A 22,643-nucleotide genomic window follows, 5' to 3' on the forward strand; every position below is an offset into this window, starting at 1 on the left:
AAACAAAGAAAATGTTATATAAATATAAAATATATGTAAATATACTAAAATAAATGCAGATATATAAAATGTAGATAATACAAAAATATAAAAATCTGGCTAGAAAAAATTGTTTTGGCTTGCATAATTTTAATTCTGGCTTCAGGTTTATCCATGTAATTGAGCCTCAGTAGCTTATGTTTATGGAACTGCTTCTCTCAGCAATTGGCATTCTCAGAATATCTGTCAATAAATGATCCATCTTTCTAAAGATTTATATATTACAGCTATGTATTTATAGAGTTGTATGTATATATACGTCTACATGTATATACCCAATGAATATATAATCTATTCCAATGTATTATATAATCCATTCTGGCTCTCTTCAATGAGTCAGAGATTTCTTAGGCGACTGGGACATTAGCTCGGGATTTCTCACTGCAGCACCCGCCGACGGTCCCGTCCCCGACTTGCACCAGCCCGGTGTTGTTTTTATTTCCTGAAGCAGAAATTGGGAGGCTGAGTAGTTTACTACTCGTTAATAGTTGTTCTTTGGTCCAGATTCAGGAATTGCTTATAAAGCTAAGGATTGTTTCCAGAAATATTATTTCACTCCCTGCCTCCATGGGAAACTGTAATTATGAGAGTAGTTTTGGTAAAGGCAGTGAAATTGTTCTTGAACTGAAGTACCTTGCTGAGCTGGGATCTCGGGGGAGATGATAAATGGAGATTGTCCAGTGCCGTAACACGACCAAACAGCACACGTTCAGGCCAAGGGCATTGAGAGGTAAATGCCTTCATTAAGTAGAAAATTCTCATTTTTACAGATAGGGGAAATAGAGGAAATAACATGCTTGCAGCTTGACTAAAATTGTACAATGAGTTGACATTACAACTAGGAATAAAATTCCAGTGTCCTGATCTTTATCCTCATGATTTAACTGCTAGGCCTTGCTTCAAGGTTAATAAAACATGCTGTTTGCATGTGATAACTTGTGTAAGATTCACACTTAACTAACAATTTCAGATGATTTTATAAGATGTATATAGAGCATATACGTGTCTCTCTTTAACTGGTCTTGCTAATCGTAATTCTTTGTTTTGCTAAGTGGAGTTTAGGACGTAGGCAATCAATATCCATTTCTCCCTTCTGATGAAGCATGTTGTCAGTATTCCTGACAGTAATAAGGTAATCAATGTGAAATACTATCAGATCAACTATAATTTTGATAGATACAAATACCATTGAATATTTTAGTATATGAGTATTTAAGTTCATGGAGCCTGAAACTGCGTGTTAAAAGTGACGGTATCATCAACCCACCTCCATAAGGGTGATTATGGGAGGTAAGAGAGTGGCTGAGCAGGAGAAGAGCGGGAAGGGGAGCTCGGCTGGCTGTCCAGGCAGTCGGGACGCCGTTGTGCCCAGGCTCCAAGGCAGCCAGAGCCGTGGGTTGCCTCGCCGGTGCCAGCCCTGGGCAGGGGTTGGTGCCAAGATCCTGCTATCAGCTCTCTGTGCTGTGGCTTGCGAGAGGGCACACGTACCAAACAGCTTGGCAGCATTTGTGATTTTGCATAAAGTTAGCTGAGTAATGGTTGTGCGAATATGGAGTGAATGTTGGGGATAGCGGAAATGTTTTTATGAAAAACATTACAATATTTGAATTATCTATTCAAAACTGGGTAGCCTAAAAAGAATTACTCTGCACAAGCGGCAGCTACTGATGCTAAAAGCCTACAAAGCTTGTGTACAACGTAGGGCTTGCTTGTTTAGGCAGGGCTTGCCAAATAGTTTCCGCAGAAGAGAGCGCTACGTGAAAATCTGGAGCACTTTTCAAAAGTGAGTGTGGTAGCCCTGGAGGCAGTGGTGCTGGGCGTCACCCTCGAGGGCAGTCCTGCTGCTCGGATTGGCTTTTTTAACACCTAGGTTGGTCTTGTACAGAATGAGAATTGCTTTGTAGGTTATATGAAAAAGTTATATTAACTTCTCTTTCTCAAGCATCGGCATAGACCTATTGTAGGTGATAGCAGAGAAGGCAGTCATGGGTAGTTCTCAGTATTTCCTAATTGCCCTCCCAGAGAGCAAATGCTTTACTCTATGGCTTGGCACTATTGCAAAATCCTTGTGAACAGGAAAAGCCTAAAGGAATCCCTTGCCCTGTGGTAAAACATTTTTGGGTACTGAAGATGAAACATTTTGGAACTGAACATGCATGCTAGAGACAAAATAAAGCGCCTCTAAATGTAACTTCTCATATTGGGATAAATGCAAATCTTTATGTAATTCATGCCATAAGGTAAATTAATAACAACTGGCAGATCAGTATTTGGAACCAAAACTTTCTTAATACATTATATGTAATTTTAGTCTTTAATGGTAAAGTTGATGAGTGTTAGCACATGTTTCTATATAATTTCAATGTTACTATCAATTTTTGTTGGAAAAAATGTCTCTTTATAAAGTGTGTATATACAGGCAGAGTTAGTAATACTTAGTCAGCCTTTTTCTTCCCCCATAGTGTTGTATTTTTGTAGTCAGCAAATTTGATACACCAAAACCTTTCCCAACACCATTCCCTCCACGCTGGCCATTTACCCAAAAGACAAGCAACTTGATAGGTATTAGATGCATAAGAGGACTTCAAATAGGATATCGTGTATTGCAGCTCCATTTTGTTGGTTTGAATCCCACCGTGGTGTCTGGTGACAAAAACTTGTTGCTATCTGATGCCTCTGGAGTTGATTTCAGTTCAGAGTCCAAAGCCAAAGGGCAGGTGCTAACATAAAACAGCTCATCAACATTGTCAGTAATTTATGTCTGCTCTGAAGAGTGAGCAGGGAGACCGGATTCTTTCAGCTGAGGCAGCATTTTTGGCTAGTCAAGATAACGAAAAATTTTGCCCTGGTTTGCCTGTGGTACGCTGTTCGAGAGATAGGACTTCATTCTTCAGGACTGCCATTTTTCTCAATGGTTTATCATTAAAAGTACCATTTTTATGATGTTCATGGCTGGAGCTGGTATTGATACCTGTAGATAACCCTATATAGCACTTGCTGTAGTGAAATCCAATTTTCAATTGCTCATAATTTTTTTTCAAACTTCAGTTGTTTGTGATGAAACTTTTCAGGCTGAATATCTTCCTTAGGCTGATTTTTTTTTTTTAATTTTTTTTTTTGGCACTACTTTAATTGAAAACAGTTCTTCTGTTTCTGAGAATGAGGTTAGGGAAAAATGTTATTTAACCAATGCTGAATTCTTACATCTGTTTTATTGAGGAGTTTTAGAGCCTTCATGCCTTGGAACAGGCTCTTGAGATTTGGGAAGGGGGGCTTAGGGGAGTGAAGCCGTGGACAAAGATGTGCCATTTGCAATCCCTCTTAAAGTTTGCTAAATCTGGCCAAGTTACAAGGTCCTGAAAATTGCTGTTTGCATACGTTGAGCAGAAACTTGTTGAAAAGCTGGCAGCAAGATTGTCTGAACATTGAGTTTTCATGAAGTGTGTTCCACGGAGCATCATGCCAGCGAGGCTTGGGATGCGGCACCCCTCGTGAAGTCTGTGAGCCTGTTCCAGGATGCGAGGGGGACCTTCCCTGCAGTTGCTTCATCCAGTTGCTGGGGGACCAGGTTTCAAGCAAGAGAATTAACACTGGGGGACTTTCTCTTCCTTGGTACAGCAGGTAGTGTAGAGGAGGAAGTTACCTCACTGCATTACAAAATGTTACGGCTTAAGGCAAAAATAGGGACAAGCTGTGGCAGATTAAAAACAACATGCCCATTGCATGTATGCATCAGGGAGAGGTGGCGGGGTCCAAGGAGCATGAGCAAGTCTTCTCGGGAATATGGGTGGCAGCCAGAGCACTCCCAAACTGTGTAGCAGTGAGTTTTCCAACTGTACTTATATTTGGAGTTTTATTTACCTGCTTTTAAATGCTCTCTTGAAGGCTTTGGTAGAGAAGCTGGTTGGAACTGCTGCAGGTACCAGTGCTCAGGTGCTTCACAAGTTTGGAGGAGTGAAAATTAGACCTAGCAGGGAAGCAGCAGATCTGTAATGACTTTGCTGTGCTGGCTATTCCTTCTTAGTTTTGTTTGGGAAAAGAAACAGGAGGCTGGGATCTTTATCTGGAATATGTGCAGCAGGCTGGGGAAAGGAGCAAGTGGGCATTTATTTCAGTAGAAGGAAGGGCATGAAGCAGTTGGAGAAGATGCTGAGGTTTAGTTTCGAGATGTAATTCAGAGATGGGATGGAGGGAATCATGGAAACCGGGACCAGGAGGAGAGCTGCATCCTTGCAGAGCCAGCTCCAGCAGGTCTGCTAATCAGTCCGGTTGTGATTCAGGCAGTGAATTCACCCCTTACCTCATCCTGCTCCATCGCAATTGCTTAGTTCTTGCCGGGTTAAACACAGATAGAGAAATGCTGAGTTTTGCCATGGTAAACCTGACCCTTGTTGTTTCCTGAATACTGGACTTGAACTTAAGTCTGGATTTGACCCCTTGAGTGGTGGCAAGAATGAGCTCTGAAGTCCTCCAACAAGAGATATGTCTTGTCATGGAATTGGGATATGTCTTGTCGTGATACTTGCCATGGAAACTGAGCTGCATATGTTCAACAAGTAAGGGAACAGAAAGATGAAAATTATCTTGTGTTTTAGGCAACTGAGTCCAGAAAAATTTGCCTCTTTGATTTTTCTTTTTTCTTTTTTTTCTTTTTTTTCTTTTTTTTCTTTTTTTTCTTTTTTTTGTTAGGACGTTAGGCAGATCATTTTAGAGGGAGACTTTCCCGGGAGCCACTCGCTCATATTCTCATGTCTCACCTAAGAAATGGGTTCATTTTGAATTGAGTGCCTGAAGTCACAACAAGTCAACAGGAGCAGTGTGTTAAACTTGCTAAGTGATATAAAATTCTAACTGCTCTGGAGAAGTCAGTTGTTGGATGCCTTGATCGGTCTAGCAACATTACTGGTCACTTCTGTCAATGGCAGTCTGAATTTCTTCTTCCCCCTTCTCCCTCTATGTAGGGATGAAGTTCTGAGGGTGCTGCTTCAAAAGCATTCATTAATAGCGATACCCCGATTAGCATTATTTTAAAATAATACTGGAATCCAGGAAATAAAGATTGATGGTAAAAAGGAAAATTTGAGTGCTCTCATTTATGATAGGATCATCTAAGGCATAGAAAAGATGGGTGCCCATGAGTAAGTGTTTTGGTATCGTCTGCACAAACAAGAGAAGGGAACCGAGGCACAGCGTGGACAACCATGATTTTTGCAGTTGCCTGAAATTGTGAACATCTGTGTCGCTTGTGTTCAGTCTTGTGGTTCATGATTGGAACAGATCGACGTTGCAGTAGGAGAAGAATGAGAAAGTGTTACAAACTTTTATTACCACTTGTTTTGGTAACTGAGCACCACATTTTTAAGTTAGGTCTTACGTTGTGTTTGAAGTGCAGCAGAGCCCGTTTGCATGGAATAGCAGCAAATTGCCCATAGGAGAAGCCCTTGTACTTAGAGAAAATTTGCACTTAATGCATGCGTTACAAATGTGTATTTATAAATGATGAGTGCTTCATGATTCTGCCTTATTTATATGTTTATAGTTGATATAATATATTTGATAATTTATAGAAATAGATTATATTTTATAATTTTTATAAATAAATGTTATGATTATATAAAATACCATTTATACATACATACATAAAACCCAAAATATATCTATCCACGTGGGGAAAAAAAACCATTAAACTAATATTTGGCCTTTTTGCTATGGAGAGGAAAATTCATGCTGGCAGCCCTGTTCTGTTAAGTGGGTTTTAAAAGGTTTCTCTTCCCTCTCTCTGAAAGGGAGGTTAATCAAGGTGTGCATAAATTTGTGATAACAAATACTTGCAATTCTCTGAGTGCACAGTAAAGCAAAAATAATTTGAGGACAAAGGTTATCAGAATAAATCCGGAGAGTATTCTGCAGTATGCTAGGAGCTATTTAAAAACTTCTGGCTGCAACTCTCCAGTAAATTGCAATCAGACTTCCAGAAATGTCTGGCAGTCAGCAGCTCCAGTCGTTCTTATGGTTCGTACTTCATGTTCTACCAAGATCATCGCCTGAAGATCTAAAAACCTCTTCTGCAGTGCATAAATGGGAGATAGTTTCTCCTGGAAATGTCTGTATGTGGTGTGTGGAGCACTTTTGGACACCTGACCCTTGAAAGACTTCTCACTTCTAATTTTTCCAGAGTTCTGTTACATTCAGAATACTGTCTTAACATTACACCATCTCCAAACTTACAATACTGATCACTTCTCCTAGTAAATCGTTTCTCTGCCCACCGTTGATGTGGCTGCATAGGCGTTATTGTCTAGGGTAGTGTGAGTGTGATCGTTGTGGATTTTTTCCCAAGAATCACCACGCATTACTCTGACTACTGTCTTTGTCAAAATATTCAAGCTGTTTAGAGCTGGACCAGTATCATAAATTCACCTTGATGGATTACACTGTACATTCCTCAATCATTCTTAACTATTATGTAGTATACGAAACGTAATTACCTTCTTCACCTGTTTTGTTCTCTATACCTTTCTTTCAGGGTTTATATTTTTCCTTCTATTCTCTATTACAGACTCTTAAAACAGATGCATGCTTTCCCTATATGCATATTACAATGCCTTGCGCAGAGTTAGGTGTAGCTCAGATTGCTGATAAGTACCTAGCGACTTCATTGCAAAAGAAACAATGGCTGGCAAGTACAGCTGACAAGTGTTTGACTTGCTGGTTTTGTATTAGTTAAAAGTAACTTTGATATAGGTAAGGAAAGCTAGTATTTCGTTTAAGTGTTTGCATGTGCCAGCACTAGGTTTAAAGGTGTTCCTTCATTCAAAATACCTCCTCTTTGAGCATGTACATGTCTTAAAATCATTTCCCCACCTGACTTTAAATCTGTTGAAGCTAGAGGGAGGAATGAATGTGAAATTATAAGATCAGATATCAGTGTCACTACGTCTCATTTTTCTTGAAAAATTTATTTTTGTACTTCTGAAAACTTTTTGTTGCTTGTCTTCCTTCTCCCTTAATCCTGTTTAAAATGTGTAGGATTGGAAGGGAATTTTTTTTTCCATTTTATAAATGAAGAATTAGTTTGAAAAGAAAATAAGAGATTCTGGAATCCTATGGAAACATTTCTGTGTGAGGACCGTGAGGACAGTCGAGCAGTGGAGCAGGCTGCCCAGGGAGCATCCTGGGTTTCCAAGACTCAGCTGGATGAACCCTGAGCAACCTGGGATGACTCCATAGCTGCCCCTGCTTGGAGCAGGAGGTTGGGCCAAAGACCTCCTGAGGTCCCTTCCAGCCTGAATCATCCTGTGATCTTATGCTCTGAAAAATTATTTCTTCCTATCTACTCAACTTTTAATACTTCTGTTGTTTCCATCCTCTTCATCTGGTTTCTTTGAGCCATCGGTTTGGTCCTGGTAGTGTTTTTCTTCAGTGGACTAGCTTGATCATTTTGTTGTCAAAATCAATGCTGCAAATAAATGTTGCTCTCACTTTGCCAAGATATTTTTGAACATGTTTCCATGTTTGCTTCCATCCCCAATTTTGTCTGATTGAGTTGACAAAAAATGTTACTGAAAATCCCACTGTCAGTGGGATTATACACATTCACTGTGCTCCCTCCCATTCTGACCACAACAATAAAGTACCGGGACAGTACCCTGGGCAAAAGCCAGAGGAGTTTTCTACTTTAAAAAAAAAAAACAAACAAAATCCCCCAAAACAATGAGAAAAAAAAAAAGAACAAAACCCAACCAAACCCACTCCCCCCTTCAAAAAAAAAACCTACCAAAAAAACCCAAACCAAAAAAAGCCCCAAAACCCCAACACCCAACAACTCCTTTTTAATGTCTCACTATGTGAGTTTGTTGTTGGCTTGAGGTTTGCTGTTCCAAGGCTGATAGCTGATTGAGTCAGACAGTTGTTGTAAAATTGAATCCAACACTGGGTGGATTGCTGTTTTTCCCACATTTCTCATACGTTTTCCTCCCTCTCACCCTCCTCTTTTCTAGCTTGCACTTAGTTTCCCAGGTTTCAAGTAGTCATAATACTGTGGTATTGTGTTCTTATATAATACCATAAAACTTTTTTTTTAAAATATTGTGGTCACATTTGCAGCTTCAGTTGTACTGGACAGTCTTCAAATTTGCAGCAGAAATATTGTTCCATCTCAGAAATTGTATTGCTTGTGTCCAGAGGAGTTGAAATAGGTGTTTCCAGCAATGGGCCGGGAGTAGAGCTAATAAAAATGTGAAGATTTCCTTCCTTGTTTAAGATGTTCCCTTTCTATAGTTTTTTTTTAATATATTTCTTTAAGTGAATTAATGGTTTATTAGAGTTATTTCCAGCTTTATTTGGCAACTTCATAGCCTTTTGATTCGGGAATGTGGTATGTAATTTGCTTTACTTAATTCTTCAAGGTGTCTGTCACCAGGGATGTCTACTACTCAGGTTCGTGTTACAGATTATCAAAAATGAATTCAGAGGTTTCCAGATAACAAAGCTATCCCATTCTTCAGCATCTATGTGAACGTGAGAGAAGTAGACCCCATCTGGAAATCTTAAGTGTATAACTTCATTGAGACAGTTTAAAGGTGTTGACTTTGTTTATAAATGTTTCTGTAGTTTTTCAGATGAAATAGGGGTTTTTTTTTCAGTGTCTTTATACATTCCTGATATAGCCCTGGTGTCAAAAGCTTCATGGGAATGCAGCTCTGTAACTGAGCTTCGAACTCCTGGGAAAAGGTGGTTGTCTTATTTTGAAGTTCAAACCAAAAAAGAGTTAGGCAATCTAATGGCAAAGATGGGGCTCCTGCCCTGAAAGCAGCCTATATCATTTTAGGTGTCACAGTAAGAGATCTCCTGAGATCTAGAGATAAAAAAGAGGATAAATAGTTTAAAATGAAATAAATGCTATTTTTGCAGTGAATTGAGGAATATGCTTGTTCGTTATACTAAATCTACGCAGTTTAGTATTTGTAATCTTTTTCAGTGCAGTGATGTTTGAGAGGTCACGCAGAGTGTTGGAGCTGGGATTAATCACAGGAAACAAAGTGGAAAAGACTTTCAAAGAAAGGAAAGAAAAATCCGTGTATACAGTTTGGCTAGGCAACAAAGGAGACATGACTGTGCCTTTTATTTAAAGGCTATAAACACTGAACTGGGGAAGAGAATTTTTATGGTATTACATAGAACCACTTATAGGAATAAGTAGATGAAGTTGAACAAAGTAATGCTTAGGCTGAATATTAGGAAAAAAATCTTAACATGAGGTTTATTAGATTATGGAACACTCTTCCCAAAGGATGTGGCTCAAGCTCCATTACTAGTCCCTTAAAATTAGACTGGATAGAATAACAAAATGTACTGGAGCGAACACTGTTGCATGGGTAGGGGATGAACATGGTTACCTAATAGGTCTTCGCATTTCACTTGCTTCCATGATTCATTTCCTGAAAAACTGCTTCCAGAATGTGTTAATGACATCACGGCCCCGGCCTCCTCGGACACGTTGGTGCTTCTCGGTGCTGCGGCTTTCGGAGAGTTTATGTGGAGATCTGCTGGGCTGTCTTTTTTCCGGCGGCTCCTATAGCTCAGCCGTTCCCCACAGCTTTCCCGTTCTGCTGCAGCATTGCTGGGAGCAATGGGGACAGGCAAAAATCAGGTGCCTGGGGTGCATTTTAAAAATACAGATATACACACACAAACTGGGCTATTCCTGGAGAGGCTGTGATCAGGAGCAGGGCAGGCAGCAGAATGTATGTTGCAGAGCTTGGCTTCACAGAAATTACTATCTTCTGCTGTTATTGGCAAGTAGGATGAAATACTTGTCTCCTTTAGATTAGTATTATTAGGTGTGAAAACCCTCAAACAAATAAGTCGTACTCAGTCATATATTTTAATGAGCCAGTCTTAGTGGTTCTGTTACACTGATTTGATGAGAAGGAAATAACTTGGTTTTAAAACATGTCTTCTAGAATGGTTTTTAAATACATTTCAAAAATGTCATCTAAAACATGCTTTTAATCTTTCTATAGAAATGCAGCACTTTTCTATTGTATTTAGGAATTAAATGCTGAAAATAAAGTGTAATAAAGCACCAGAAATAAAGCCCATGGCAATCCACTATGCAAATTGTTGAGACGTGTGTCTTTGGCTTTGCACAGCACTTTGGATCTAGGACTAAGTGGTAGCTTGATAGGACTTTAAGCCTAGATGTGCCGTTTCAACTGATCGTGCATTTAGTCTCATATAAATTCTTTTACCATTCCTATATTCCAAACAGTAAATGGAGTCGAGATGGACTGGTATATAGCTGTTCTCTCAAAATGCTTACAGCACTGCACACAAGCTTTTAAATTTAGTATCTCCCACGTGTGAATTCTTGCTGTAGCCTGCTGATGACTTGGAAACCAGCTAGCCTACCAGTATTTAAAATGTGAATTTATTTTGCTAGACTGTGTGTCGCCCAGAAACTATTCATTTGTAGTTGTTTTTAAAACATCTTTCCTTCTTTGTCGCAAGCTAGCTTGGGTTAATTCTGTTAGTCTCATGGCAGACAGTGGAGAGCATGAAAAATATTGCTGAAAATTAAAGATTGTTACTTTTATTATTTGTATTACCATGTCAGATATAATGTTGCAAAAATCTATCGTTTATAAGAACTTGTGTCAGCTGCAAAAACTACTGCAATATTTAGGACAGCCATTTTTACGCTTCTGAGTTTTATAATTCCCCTACCTAAAAAATCTACAGTGTAATCAGATCCACTTTTTCAGTCAGAGGTTGTAGTTTGTGTATACATCACTGTTTATGCTCTTCATAAATTTAACGTTGCTTGAGGATGTAATACTTAACATGCAAGTTCATTAACCACATAAAAATTATTCCTTATTTCCTATATTTCATCTTTGCTCGTTTCTTGCTGTAATGAATCTTCCAAAAACTTGCAATGGGACTTTCCTAAAACTAACGTAGCTGCTGTTTTTATAGTCTTTTAAGCAAGTATACCCGGTCCTCCTCCTAAAAATTAGCAGTTTTAAGTTGCTTAAATAAAGACCTGAGATGTTAAAGACGTGCTTATAAAGTATGAAATTACTTTGACTTGAGACATTATGTGAACTGCATCTTGATATAGCAGTTGCCTCACTGATCCCGCCTCTCCCATTTATGATTCCATGGACCACTTTTTCCTCTCCCATTCATTATCACATAACATCCCCGTGGCAACTTGAGAAATTGCTTACATGGAAAAGTAATCGTAGGAAAGTATTTATGTATTTTTAGCTTTCTTCTAACACAATGTAGCAGCTGGAAACAAGGACAAGAGCCAGCACAACATGAACTGCCAGCTCTCCATGGGCCACCAGAAAGTGTTCATCAGACCACAATGTGAGAACCATTGAATTGACTTAAGAAATGTGACACACATAATAAGCATTAAATAAAAAAACCCAACCCTCAAGTTCCCAAAGCTGCTGCTTGAATGTAATAAGAATGAAATAGTAATTGTGATGTTTTTGAATAATACGGTATTCACTGGTTTTGGTGGAGGAAGTGCATGATGGTATCAATTAGATGCAATGAAAATCACTTTTGCTTTAGTTCTTCATAATCTATATTTACTGCTGCCTTAGATGTTGTTGCAGCATTGAACAATCTTCTGGATGCTGCAAGTTTCATAAATAGGAAAGCAGGGTGTGGAGCTAGGACTTATTTGCACAGATTACTGAAGCATAAGTTAGATCTGTTCTGTTTGGTGGTTTTTTTGTGGTGGTTTTTTCTTTCTGATATTTAACGCTTTTTTAACCGACTTTCCTAGCCTCATCTACTTGTGTTCGTTCTATTTTTGCAACAAGAGAGCAGGATTTTTGTTTTGGAAATGTTAAAATGACAGCAAGAGATCAAGAAGATCTTCATGTCTACCAAAACTCTTACTTCTTCCTTTTCAGTCTCGAAAGCAGCCCGTGCCTGCACCTCAGTCTGGTGCACTCTGCAAAATAGTTTCAAAAGCAATAAAACTCATTGGCAGGATGCTAATGATGGTGTGATAGGATGTGGGTTGTGTGTGTGAGGGAACGAGGAAAGGATCTGCTGTTACCAGTTCCAGTGATGAGAGAAACGAGCATACTCAACAAGGCTATGCTAGCATTAATTGAAATTTAATGCCGATGTTTAAACTTAATGAAGGATAGGTCATTCAAAGGAAAACTTGATTATTGTGGTTTAACCCCAGCTGGCAACTAAGCACCACACAGCCGTTCGCTCACTCCTCCCGCAGTGGGATGGGGGCGGGAATCGGAAAAAAGGTAAAACTTGTGGGTTGAGATAAAGGCAATTTAATAGGACAGAAAAGGAAGGGGAAATAATAATAATGATAGAAGAATATACAAAACAAGTGATGCACAATGCAATTGCTCGCCAATGCCCAGCCAGTTCCCTGCCAACTCCCCCTAGGTTTTTTGTTCAGCATGACATCATATGGTATGAAATATCCCTTTGGCCAGTTTGGGTCAGCTCTCCTGGCTGTGTCCTCTCCCAGCTTCTTGTGCACCTCCAGCCTCCTTGCTGGCAGGGCAGTATGAGAAGCTGAAATGTCCTTCACTTAGTGTAAGCACTGCTCAGCAACAACTAAAACATCAGTGTGTCATCGACATTATTCTCATCCTAAACCCAAAATACAGTACTATGCCAGCTACTAGGAAGAAAATTAACTCTATCCCAGCTGAAACCAGATAGTATCCACCCCTTATTCTATGCCATTTACGTCGTGCCCAGGTCCCACACTTTCCAATACATCCCAATTAATCACCACCACTTTTCCTGTCTTTTGATATATGCACACAGATATCATTCCCTTAGTCTATGGGTCATCCCTCTAAAATGTCTGTTGAGTTCATTTAGTCCTTGACTTTGGGCTCCATCTGTCATAACAGTCCGTCAGGGCAGGAGGGGTGGTGTGTGGTGTTGGATTGTTGCATCCTGAAGCCAGTTCCGGTTCCATCACCACTGCGCTTGTCTGGTTCTATCATCGCTGCACTTTGCTCAGTTTCATCAAAATTCATTCTTCGTTAATTTGGGGTGATTCTTACTGTGATACCATTGATATGGCATATAGCAACCATAGTAGTGATAATAACAATTATGTAATAATAATAAAATACAATTATATAATATACAATCACAATTAGCGACATTATATAGCAATTAACATCATACAATTCAGTTCATTGGCTATTCTCACCCGTTCTCCTCAACCAGGACATTGATGAAGTTCAATTATTAATATGATTGTATTTTGCAATTGTTACTAAATAAAAAATAAAAAAATTCTCCTTTTCCCAGAAAGATACTTTGAAATAAGTAACACCAATTTCCTCTGCGTTAATTTAATGCTCTTTCCAGAGAGAGAGCTCAGAGTATTTATCTTCTAAGCCTTTACACTGAAGGTTGGAAAGTGAGTAAGACATGTTTTGTGGAAGAATTACAACTAGTTTAATAAATATCCTAAGAAAGCTCACAAATCAATTATATATCAGTTTTTTGATATACTAACTTGAAATAATGGTATGCAGTGCTAGAAGTTCAGTTGGCTATACATTCCAATGCTTTATAATAAGGAAATTTGTAAAGTACCCTCTGCCCTCCTACCTTTTGGTTTTAAAACGTCTTTAAAATCAAGCTCTTAAAATTTTCCTTAGTCACGTGAAAGTAAATAAGTGCATTTAAACTGTTCTCCAAGTAGGTACAAACATGAACCTTATTTGTATCTTCTTGTTGTGTAAGAGAGAGCGGAGCATTAGGCTGAGATTTCTGCAGAATTGTGTTTACATTAAATAACAGCCTGGTGAAAGAAATTTCTTTTTTGATGAATGTGTCGTAACTTCATTTTGCCATTAAGTGTTGTTCCAGACTGTCAAACTAGATTAAAATCCTGGGTTTGTTTTCATGGCTATGAACAGTGTTTCCAGCCATCTTACAGCAGACCTTAGATTCTCTATTGCAAAAAATGGTATCTTGCTCTTAAGCAAGACCTGCTTTCCTCGCTGTGCCTTACATAGAATTGTATGAATAGGGAAAAAAGAAGCTGTGATGGGTAGTTTTGTGGAAGAGAAGGAAAAAATGGATCTTCTCATTCTGTTTTAAAGGTAAAAGCAGTCTGTTCCTTCTCAAAGTATCTCTGTATTTGCCAGAAATAATTGGCAAAATTTTAATATTTCTCTAATTGACAAAAGTTCTAGTGATGTGGTTCCATGTGGAATTAAGTCAAGAAACAGTCATATTAAAGAACTGCAATTAAAAATAGATTACAAGTATTTTGTAGAAAACAGTAAATTCTATAGAAGGAATAAGTGATTCAAATACATAAATGTTGAAGAGACTGTTTTAGGGTTAAGGATTATTAACTTCATCACTTATAATTAGCACCAGAAAGGTAATATTTGGTAATATAGAGCTTTTTCAAGAGTTTCTAGAGCTTCAGAAGCACTTTGGGTCATGATGCTATTGCAGGCAATCTGCCCCCTTCATCCTTTTCACAGTTCAGTTGTTTAGTTTTACAATTTTTTTATAATTCTCATTGTAGCTCATCTTTGCCACTGCCCAGAGATATAGAAAGCTTTAAGAAAACTTCTGTAATTTGTGTTTCCCTTGGGATATATACTAAAATGACAAGAGAATAAGAGTAAATGAAATTTAAAGTGAAATTTAAATGTGAAAGAAATCCAAGCACTATATGTTAAAGTGTCTAGGCAAATTTTATTCCATGCTTTTAATGATGCCAGGCAGCACTAGTATGGTTACAGCTACCTGTGCCTGTGCGATTGGCTTAAATGGGAATTTTAAACATGAGATTTTCTTCCTTTTATTCTGTTTCTCTGTGATGCTCCAGTGAAGCAGAATCTGAAGTGTGATTCTGGGTGCTTTTTCTGTATCAGTGTATATTCATCATGTGTTTAGTTTTCTGTTAACTGTAACTTTAGATCTGAAAAGAAGATGGCGAGGAGAGCTTCTGAGGGGTTGCAGCATTGCTTTTGTTTTGTTTCATTTGCTAAAAAACTTAAATATAGCTTAAAAATTTTGAAATTTACATAAATGTAAAATCAGGTGTAGCAAAGTGATATTTCAAATATTGTGAACATATAGAATACAACTAGAAACACTGGCTACTTATCTCTCTGTCCTCCTCTTTATCTGTTTAGCACTTTAATTAGCTGTTAATGATTAGAAACAATATTTTCCTTAGAAATGTCTCTTGAGTACATTGGGAGCACCAACCAATACTTTACGCCTAATTTGACATTGCATTTTGGAACTGAAAGGAATATTATGAACCCATTGGCATACGATTGCTTTTCTGGAGGAATACACCTACCAACAAGGGACACAACTTCAGGAGGTTACTTGGGTCATATATCAATGTGCAGATTTCTCGTGGACACAATTACCTCATTCTCCCTGGTGGAAGATTCAATTTACTCACCAGTATTTTGGCCATATTCCTCTTTTCCTAACTACTGAGGAAAGGTGTAGTAATGGCAGATGCCAGCCACAGAAGGGTGGGGTGGTAGAAAATTAAAAATGCTGGCTTAGCTGAGACCTACACTAAACTTTTACTTTAAGAGAAGAAATGTGCTGAATTTGAATTAATTTAACAAGAAATGATAACTATATACTTATTTCAGTTTTTTTTTAAGGATTTCTTTGCATGTTGCCTGTCTGAATAACTCATGTGAGTTTAAAAGCTAACTTCATGGTCATCATTTTTATTCAGCTTCATTCTGATTTAAGGACAGTGGATCAAAAACGCAGTGATAAAGCATTATTAATGTAACATTAAATTTTTGCTAAGAAGGCTGTAATTATAGTGCTTTTTATTATAAGAACTTCTTCAAGTTGCTTAACACTGAATGGCATTAGTTCCCTTGCCCTTGACATGGCAGTAATTGCCTTGCAATTGTGTTGATGAAGGGAACATATTACAAAATCTGACTATATAATTACATTTGAAGAAAAATACTCTTTGGCTGGTTTGAAATTTTGTAGGGTTAAGAGTACTTCAAATTCTTTTAATTGGTTATACTATACTTATGTTTCGCATTCAGGTGACTTACAGGTTTTTGTCCTGTGCACCTTGAATCTCGCAGACTAAAGAGATTCTTAAATTTTTAAGATCATCTTAAATCTCACAGAAGATTGAAAACCAAACTTTCTTAATTTTTCTGTCTTCTTTAAGGAAGTGTGTTATAATTGATTTTTAATTTAGGCATTAATAAAAAAAGGAAATAAGAATTTGGGGGTCTTTTTAAAGTCGAGATTATTTCTTACTGCAATGCTGTATAATTCAAGACTTTGACCTCTTAAATGAATAATTTGATGGCTCAGTCGCTGCCATAAAATTTCAAGACAAGCTCAAAAAAATTAAGTGCTAAGCAGGCATTTGGGGATGAATATAATCCAATGTGATTGGGAGGGGCTGCTTCTTATCACCTGGGAATGTACCAGGAGCCCAGATGTGATAAAGGTGGAGGCCCAGTGACACTGCAGTTGTCATGGGTCACCTTAGCCATGGGGGGCAACTTTCATCCTTTCCCCTGATTTTTTCCCCAGTAATGCTGAGTCTGCAGCGTCTCTGCTTCAGCTCTGGTGCTTTTCTTCTTTTCTCCCCAGTGTAATACAGTCTCATGAGTGCTGGCAAGGAAATAAGGATTTATGGACTTGCTGGGGGGAGTTCTCTAATCCTCCCCTGCTGCCCCCTTCCCCTTGCAGTCTCCTGTTAATGGGTATTTGGGCACATAGCTGGTCAACTTGGTTCACCAACACTGCTGGAATTAGGAACAGGAATTTCAAATGCAGGAGTTTAGTATTGGAGTTAATTTTTTTAATGCTGTAAGGATTAAGTATGAAAATGACTCTGCATTTCAGGCTCAAACATCAAAGTTTAAACAGTATGATAATGAGAGTTTTAATGAGCAGCCTTCAGGTGCAGCCTTTATACTGGAGCTATACATGCACTATATATATGCACCTACATAAAGGGGAGGGTATTCTAACATGCATTCTTACTATAGTTAGTGAGCAAAGGACTGAGAGTTGGTGTGGAAGGGTGAGCTATTTACATTTTTGTACCTAATAAATTTTTGCGGGTCTAAAATGAATGAAGTTTTGGTGCTTTGTTACATGTGTATTTTCGAGGCAGTTGTGAGACAACAAAAACTTGCTTACCCAAGAGGAATCAGTCAGTCTGTTTTTTCGACAACATCAATAGTGATTTGTCACGTCAAACTTTTATTTCTTTTTAACTTCTAATTATTGTAAACAGTTTGTGCTTCCATACCTTGACATCTTACATGCAATCTCTTAAAAAGGAATTTCAGAGCAGTGTAAGTATTTCCAACTGGAGTGCTTTTTCAAGTTGTTTCATCTTCTGTAGGAATGCAAAAATATGAGGCTGAGTTTAATAATACCTTAAAATTTAAATTTGAATTGCTGTTGATCCTGTCTTTTTTTCCAAGAAGTTTATTATTTTCTACTATGTTGTCTACCCACAATAATGAGCAATGATGATGATCTCTACAGGACTCTCAATGTGGAGATTCTAGTTTAAGCAGTATTAGTTTTTGTTACTGTGTTTTGCCTAAAAAATGCTGAGTTTATTAAAAATAGAATACATGAGAAAAATGCTGCATGATGGACCAAGGCGGTTTTATTAAAAAGGCAACATACAAGCTCCTTTTCCTGTCTTAATATGCTAGCATGATTAGCATTACTGCATGAATCCTTCAGCTGGTATCTGCTCTGTGTTTAAGGTTCTCTCCTTCAAACACATGCTTTTGTTTCACCTCTTCTAATTTCCTTTTCATATATTCCTATGACTTAATTTTCTTGAATTTCCAGTAATCTTTCAATTCTCACCTCTCCATGCCTACTGCTGTGTGACTCCTGAAATTTCATTTTGAGAAATCAAGTAGCCAGACCCGGGGTGAATTGTTTTTCCCTCTTCTCCCTACCTGTGTGTCAGATGCTATCTTTTCCTCTAGTGAAAAGATAAAAAAGTGAACAAACATAATATTTTTTGCCTTTTCTCTCTAGCTGGCCTGTGGACGGTCTTCACGCTAGGCGGGGTAGGGAGTAAACCAACGCCGCAGGTGGAGCAGTGTTCCCCTCTTGCTAACCAGAGTCTGCTGCTTCTGCTGGTCTTGGCTAATCTGACCGACGCTCCAGATACGCCGAATCCCTACAGGCAAGCTATTATGTCCTTCAAGAACACGCAAGGTTTGTATCTGTTCTTACTTCTAAGCATGAACTGTTGAAAATGAAATGTTAAGTTGCTGCGACTACTTAGAGGTTCTCTTTCCAAAACTTGTTTTCCCTCCGGCCAGCCTGTGGAAGAGCAGTAATAGTACATTTTCTTGTGGGAGTTTTGTGGTGGAGTTCCTCAGCTGCTGGAACTTAATTGAAGGGGCAGGGGGAGAAGGATAATCTTTCCTTCAGACTTGATAAATTTTAGAAAGCTTCATCATTTCATAAAATATAAATAAAACTGACCTATAAGTAGGTCGGTTACCCAAGAGTCTGCAGGAGTCCCCTAAAACTTTGTAGCACTTTGGAAATTCTGTTTAGCTGCAATCATGTTCCTTGGAGCTAAGACAAGCAATTTGATTTGCTAACTGTATTCTTGTATTGCAAATATGAGGAGAAGCTGGTTAATGTAAACACTTTCATGAGACCTGTATACAAGGAAAGTTTCAGAGTTGTTTCAGTGCTTGCCTGGTTTTTGAGAAGGCTGGTTCCAGTCCGTATATCAGGTAACTGCAGGTGCAGTGCTGTACTGACAGTGCCCTGCTCAGCGGTCTTGCTTGGGACACAGTAATGCCCTAACACAGCTTGGACTATCTAGATAGCTCAGCTTGCAGGCAGCGTGCTTGTTTTCATATATACTTCATCCATACACTTAAATCTCGTCCAGTTTTAGCCGTTGAGTTTTACCTTTCGTTGGCTTTATGCAGGTTGCAGCATGCACAGAACTACTTGGCACCGCTCAGCAGCTGCATGATAACCTGTGAAGCCACATCAATACCCCAAGTTATTCACTTTATTTGGAGGGAGTTTTTATATTCCTTTAACCATTACGTTTTTAGCAGGTTGAGCTGTAAATTCATTTTACCTTCACCTAGGAAATTTTTTTTGGATATTAGGATGGAGGGTTGTTCTCAAGAATTCTTAGTGTCCTAATGTGCCCCTTTGATTTATTGGATACTGTTTACTGGCAATTGAGATCAAATTCTTGATACAGTTTTGGGGGTTTTTTAAACTTAACTGAGAACTTGCGAATGCTCTATTTTGGTTAACTTTGTTTAATGTCATCAATAACTATTAATGTGTTTCATTGAAAACCGTTACACATGTATCATCATAAAATTTTAAAAGAACTTATTCTATATCAAAAGTAGCATGAAAAACCATATTTTCTCTAGATGTGTACTTTATAGAATGACTTATTGTTTCCCGTAAACTTGTTTCCACTGGCAATATTCATATAACTGAGTTTAAATCTGAGCTTAGATTTGATTCCTGTGAACATTCTGAGGGGCTGGTAAGAGGAGAATGATACGAAAAAGAAAGGCTGGTTACTGCCATAATGATCTATAGTATGTGACTATAAAATGAAAACTGGCCTTTTTGTTGAAGTAATTTATATAATTTAATTGGGACAGAACTAATAAAATTCAGGATAGTTTTCTTTATTCTACATGGTCTAGAATAGTTTAATTTTTCTGTTGGTCAGTTTAATGTTCTGTAGAATAACACAGGATATGCTGCTGTTGCTGATAAGTTTCTTTAATACTGTTTAGATTTTTTTTTTTTACAGTTTTTTAAATATTCTTTAATAAAACTAACAGTGAAGTGCTATAAATATAAGTGGCACAGTTTAAACATCCACAGAAGTGAAGCTTGAAAGTCAGTGGACACTCCTCAGCTAAGGAACTGTGGCATCAGGTTGCCGCTTAATAGAGCGTATTGAATTGATCTGATTTTGCTGTCTACACCCAAATTTTCCCTAGTAAAGAGAAACACCCGCCTGAAGCGTGACGTTTTTAAACCAATCGGTCCATAATCACGATCAGTGATTGAAGGGGGCGTGGGAGCAGAAACGGTAGTTCAGAAAAACCAGGCTTCGGTCTCTCCTCTGCCTGTTGGTACGTCGTTTTGGGGAGCGGCAGGGTTTCCGTCGCCGATGGGCTGTGTCTCGCCTCCGCGTGTGTGGCAGTGCCTCCCGACTCCTGCAGAAAGGAGAAGCGTTTGCTCCAGTGCCGCCTGCTGAGTTCAGCTGAATGGCTGGAGCCGTCGCCCCTCGCCCAGGCCAAGAGAAGCAGCGGCTCCCCGGCACGCCGTCTCCGACGGGTCCCCAGAAACCCAGTGGGAGCCAGGGCTCCTGTGGGGCTCCTGCAGGTCTTCCAAGCACTTTTTCCTTCCAAAGAGGGTGGAGATGATGTTCAAAATAAGTGACAACTATCACGTTCTTCCATACTGAAAGCTATTTTGAAACTTTGCTAAGAATACAGGCTAAAAAGAAAGGGGAAAGCGAGACACCCACATCTCGGTGGGTGTAGGGACTGTTTGTGTGATCAGTCCCTACCAGTATAGAGATTTCTCCAGAAGAGTGGAAAAGCTTGGTAGGAAACCATGGGAATACTCATTTAAGAGCCAAATTTGTGTTGGCTCACGGTTGCTTCCCATGGGCACACATGTGGTGACACTGTTGTCACTGTTTTCCGTGGTGATGCAGTCTATAATATCTGAGAAATCTTTTGGGATTTGAGGAAGAAGGAAGATTTGGATGAAGTGCAATTGTTGCTGCCTAGCATGCCGGCTATCGTAATACCACTTGCTTGTAAAATGACTTGTAAAAAAGCAGGGTTTGAAATTTGCATTGTTTTTTTTTCCTTTATCCTTCTGAGTCTTTTCTTCCTCTCCTTAAAAATCCCTTCTGTCCACAAATCACTGTGCAGCAGTAGTAGTATTGTCACGCTGTTTTATACGGCAGAGCTTTCCTAAGTTAAGGCGTTTTTAATAAACAATAATTCAGAAGCCTGTAGTCTGTTATTGTGGGAACAAAGGAATTTTAGTTAAATTCTTCAACTTTGGACATCTTGTTTATAGTAATACGGAAATTTTTAAGTCCAGACCTTTAGTATACTTGAGTATCCAAACTGCTGTTGTTCCCAGAATATCCTCTTGCCACGAAATTGCTGTAATTTTCTCATATGCATAGCTTGTTTGTGTGCTCAGCAAAGATAGCCTTTGTATTCAGTTGCCAGGATGCTGAAGTAAATCAGCTCAAAAAGGCAGACTCGTCCTACTTCATGTGTCGTCACAGAAGATGCATGCTTTGAATGGATGTTTTTGAACAGAGCTGGACAGGAGAATACTTTATACAAATTTCTGTGAAGATTTTTGGGAGTTGAGAAATGTACCTGCTCCGCACTGAAACAAAACCTTGCACTCTCAAAGGTTTTTTGTAAAGACACCAAAGGCAAAATCTCTGACTTGGGGAGATCTGGAGGCTGAGTAAGGACACGAATCTGGCTTTCTGACATGAGTATGAGTGCCTTGACTGTCACACTTGCTTTTTCCATTTCCACTGGAAATTCCTAGATGTTAGAGATCTGTGCTGATGGATGTTTTTGCTGAAGCTGGTAAAGCTTCTTGTGAAAAGGTTCTGTGAACAAAAATCTGTTTTGTTCTCACTTCCAGCTCTGGCACAGATTATATTGTGAACACGAACAAACTGCTGTTACTTTGAGGGATGTTAGACCATATGATGTGGTGTTTTAAATCACTTGAATTAACCCACTAAACTCCCCACCACACACACATCTTTAAAGTCCTGACGACACCTATACTGATAGTCTTGACCTACGGGCATCTGCCCCGTCATGCCAAGAGATAGATAGGAGATGCTCCACCTTGATGCCAGTGAAGTAAACCTGGGAGTTTGGGGTGCAGGGTTTGGAAACACGTGAATCATCAGTACATCGGTTCCAGAGAAGACACCCTAGCTGCCCTCCTTGCAGCAGCTCCTGGGATTGCCTTCCCTTCTACCAGCGGAAGCCATTTGGACAAACAGAATAGCTTTATGAAAAAAGATGAGTGGCTTGTGCAGATGCAGGGGTCCTACTGGAGTTCATGTGGGAGAACAACCTCAGCTTTTTGGCACAACTGAAGCTTCATGAGACCCTATTAAGGTTTATGACCATGGGTGATGAGAGTCATGGATGATTTTTGTTTCCTCCTTACTGTGGTGTCCGTATAAAGTATTTCACGGAGAGATCATTTATAAAGTTAACAAATAGCTGGATGGTAAATGTATTTCTTAAAGATTGTTTTTTTTTAATTTCTTTGTTTCAGATAACACTGCTTTTTCATCATCAAATCCACACGCTTTCCAGATTAATTTTAACAGTTTATACACAGCTTTGTGTGAGCAGCAGAAATCTGATCAAGCGACTCTTCTTTTATACATGCTTCTGCATCAAAACAGCAATGTACGGACATATGTGTTGGCACGAACGGACATAGAAAATCTTGTAAGTATTGCTCTGCTTGCCTTGTAC

At 38.8% G+C, this 22,643-nt stretch overlaps 1 protein-coding gene across 6 annotated transcripts in view; it reads left to right on the plus strand.

Annotated features, from left to right (window-relative positions):
- The window catches only part of LOC142075123 (dymeclin), a 222,816-nt gene that overhangs the window by 69,201 nt on the left and 130,972 nt on the right, over window positions 1–22,643 (plus strand). For all 6 annotated transcript variants that reach the window (XM_075136150.1, XM_075136151.1, XM_075136155.1 and 3 more), the window contains 2 exons: window positions 18,118–18,300; window positions 22,438–22,616. In XM_075136150.1, coding sequence (XP_074992251.1) covers window positions 18,118–18,300; window positions 22,438–22,616 — 362 coding nt within the window. The remainder of the gene's footprint in view (window positions 1–18,117; window positions 18,301–22,437; window positions 22,617–22,643) is intronic.

The sequence above is a fragment of the Calonectris borealis genome, chromosome W (genome assembly GCF_964195595.1).
Source record: "Calonectris borealis chromosome W, bCalBor7.hap1.2, whole genome shotgun sequence".
NCBI classification, from domain to species: Eukaryota; Metazoa; Chordata; class Aves; order Procellariiformes; family Procellariidae; genus Calonectris; species Calonectris borealis.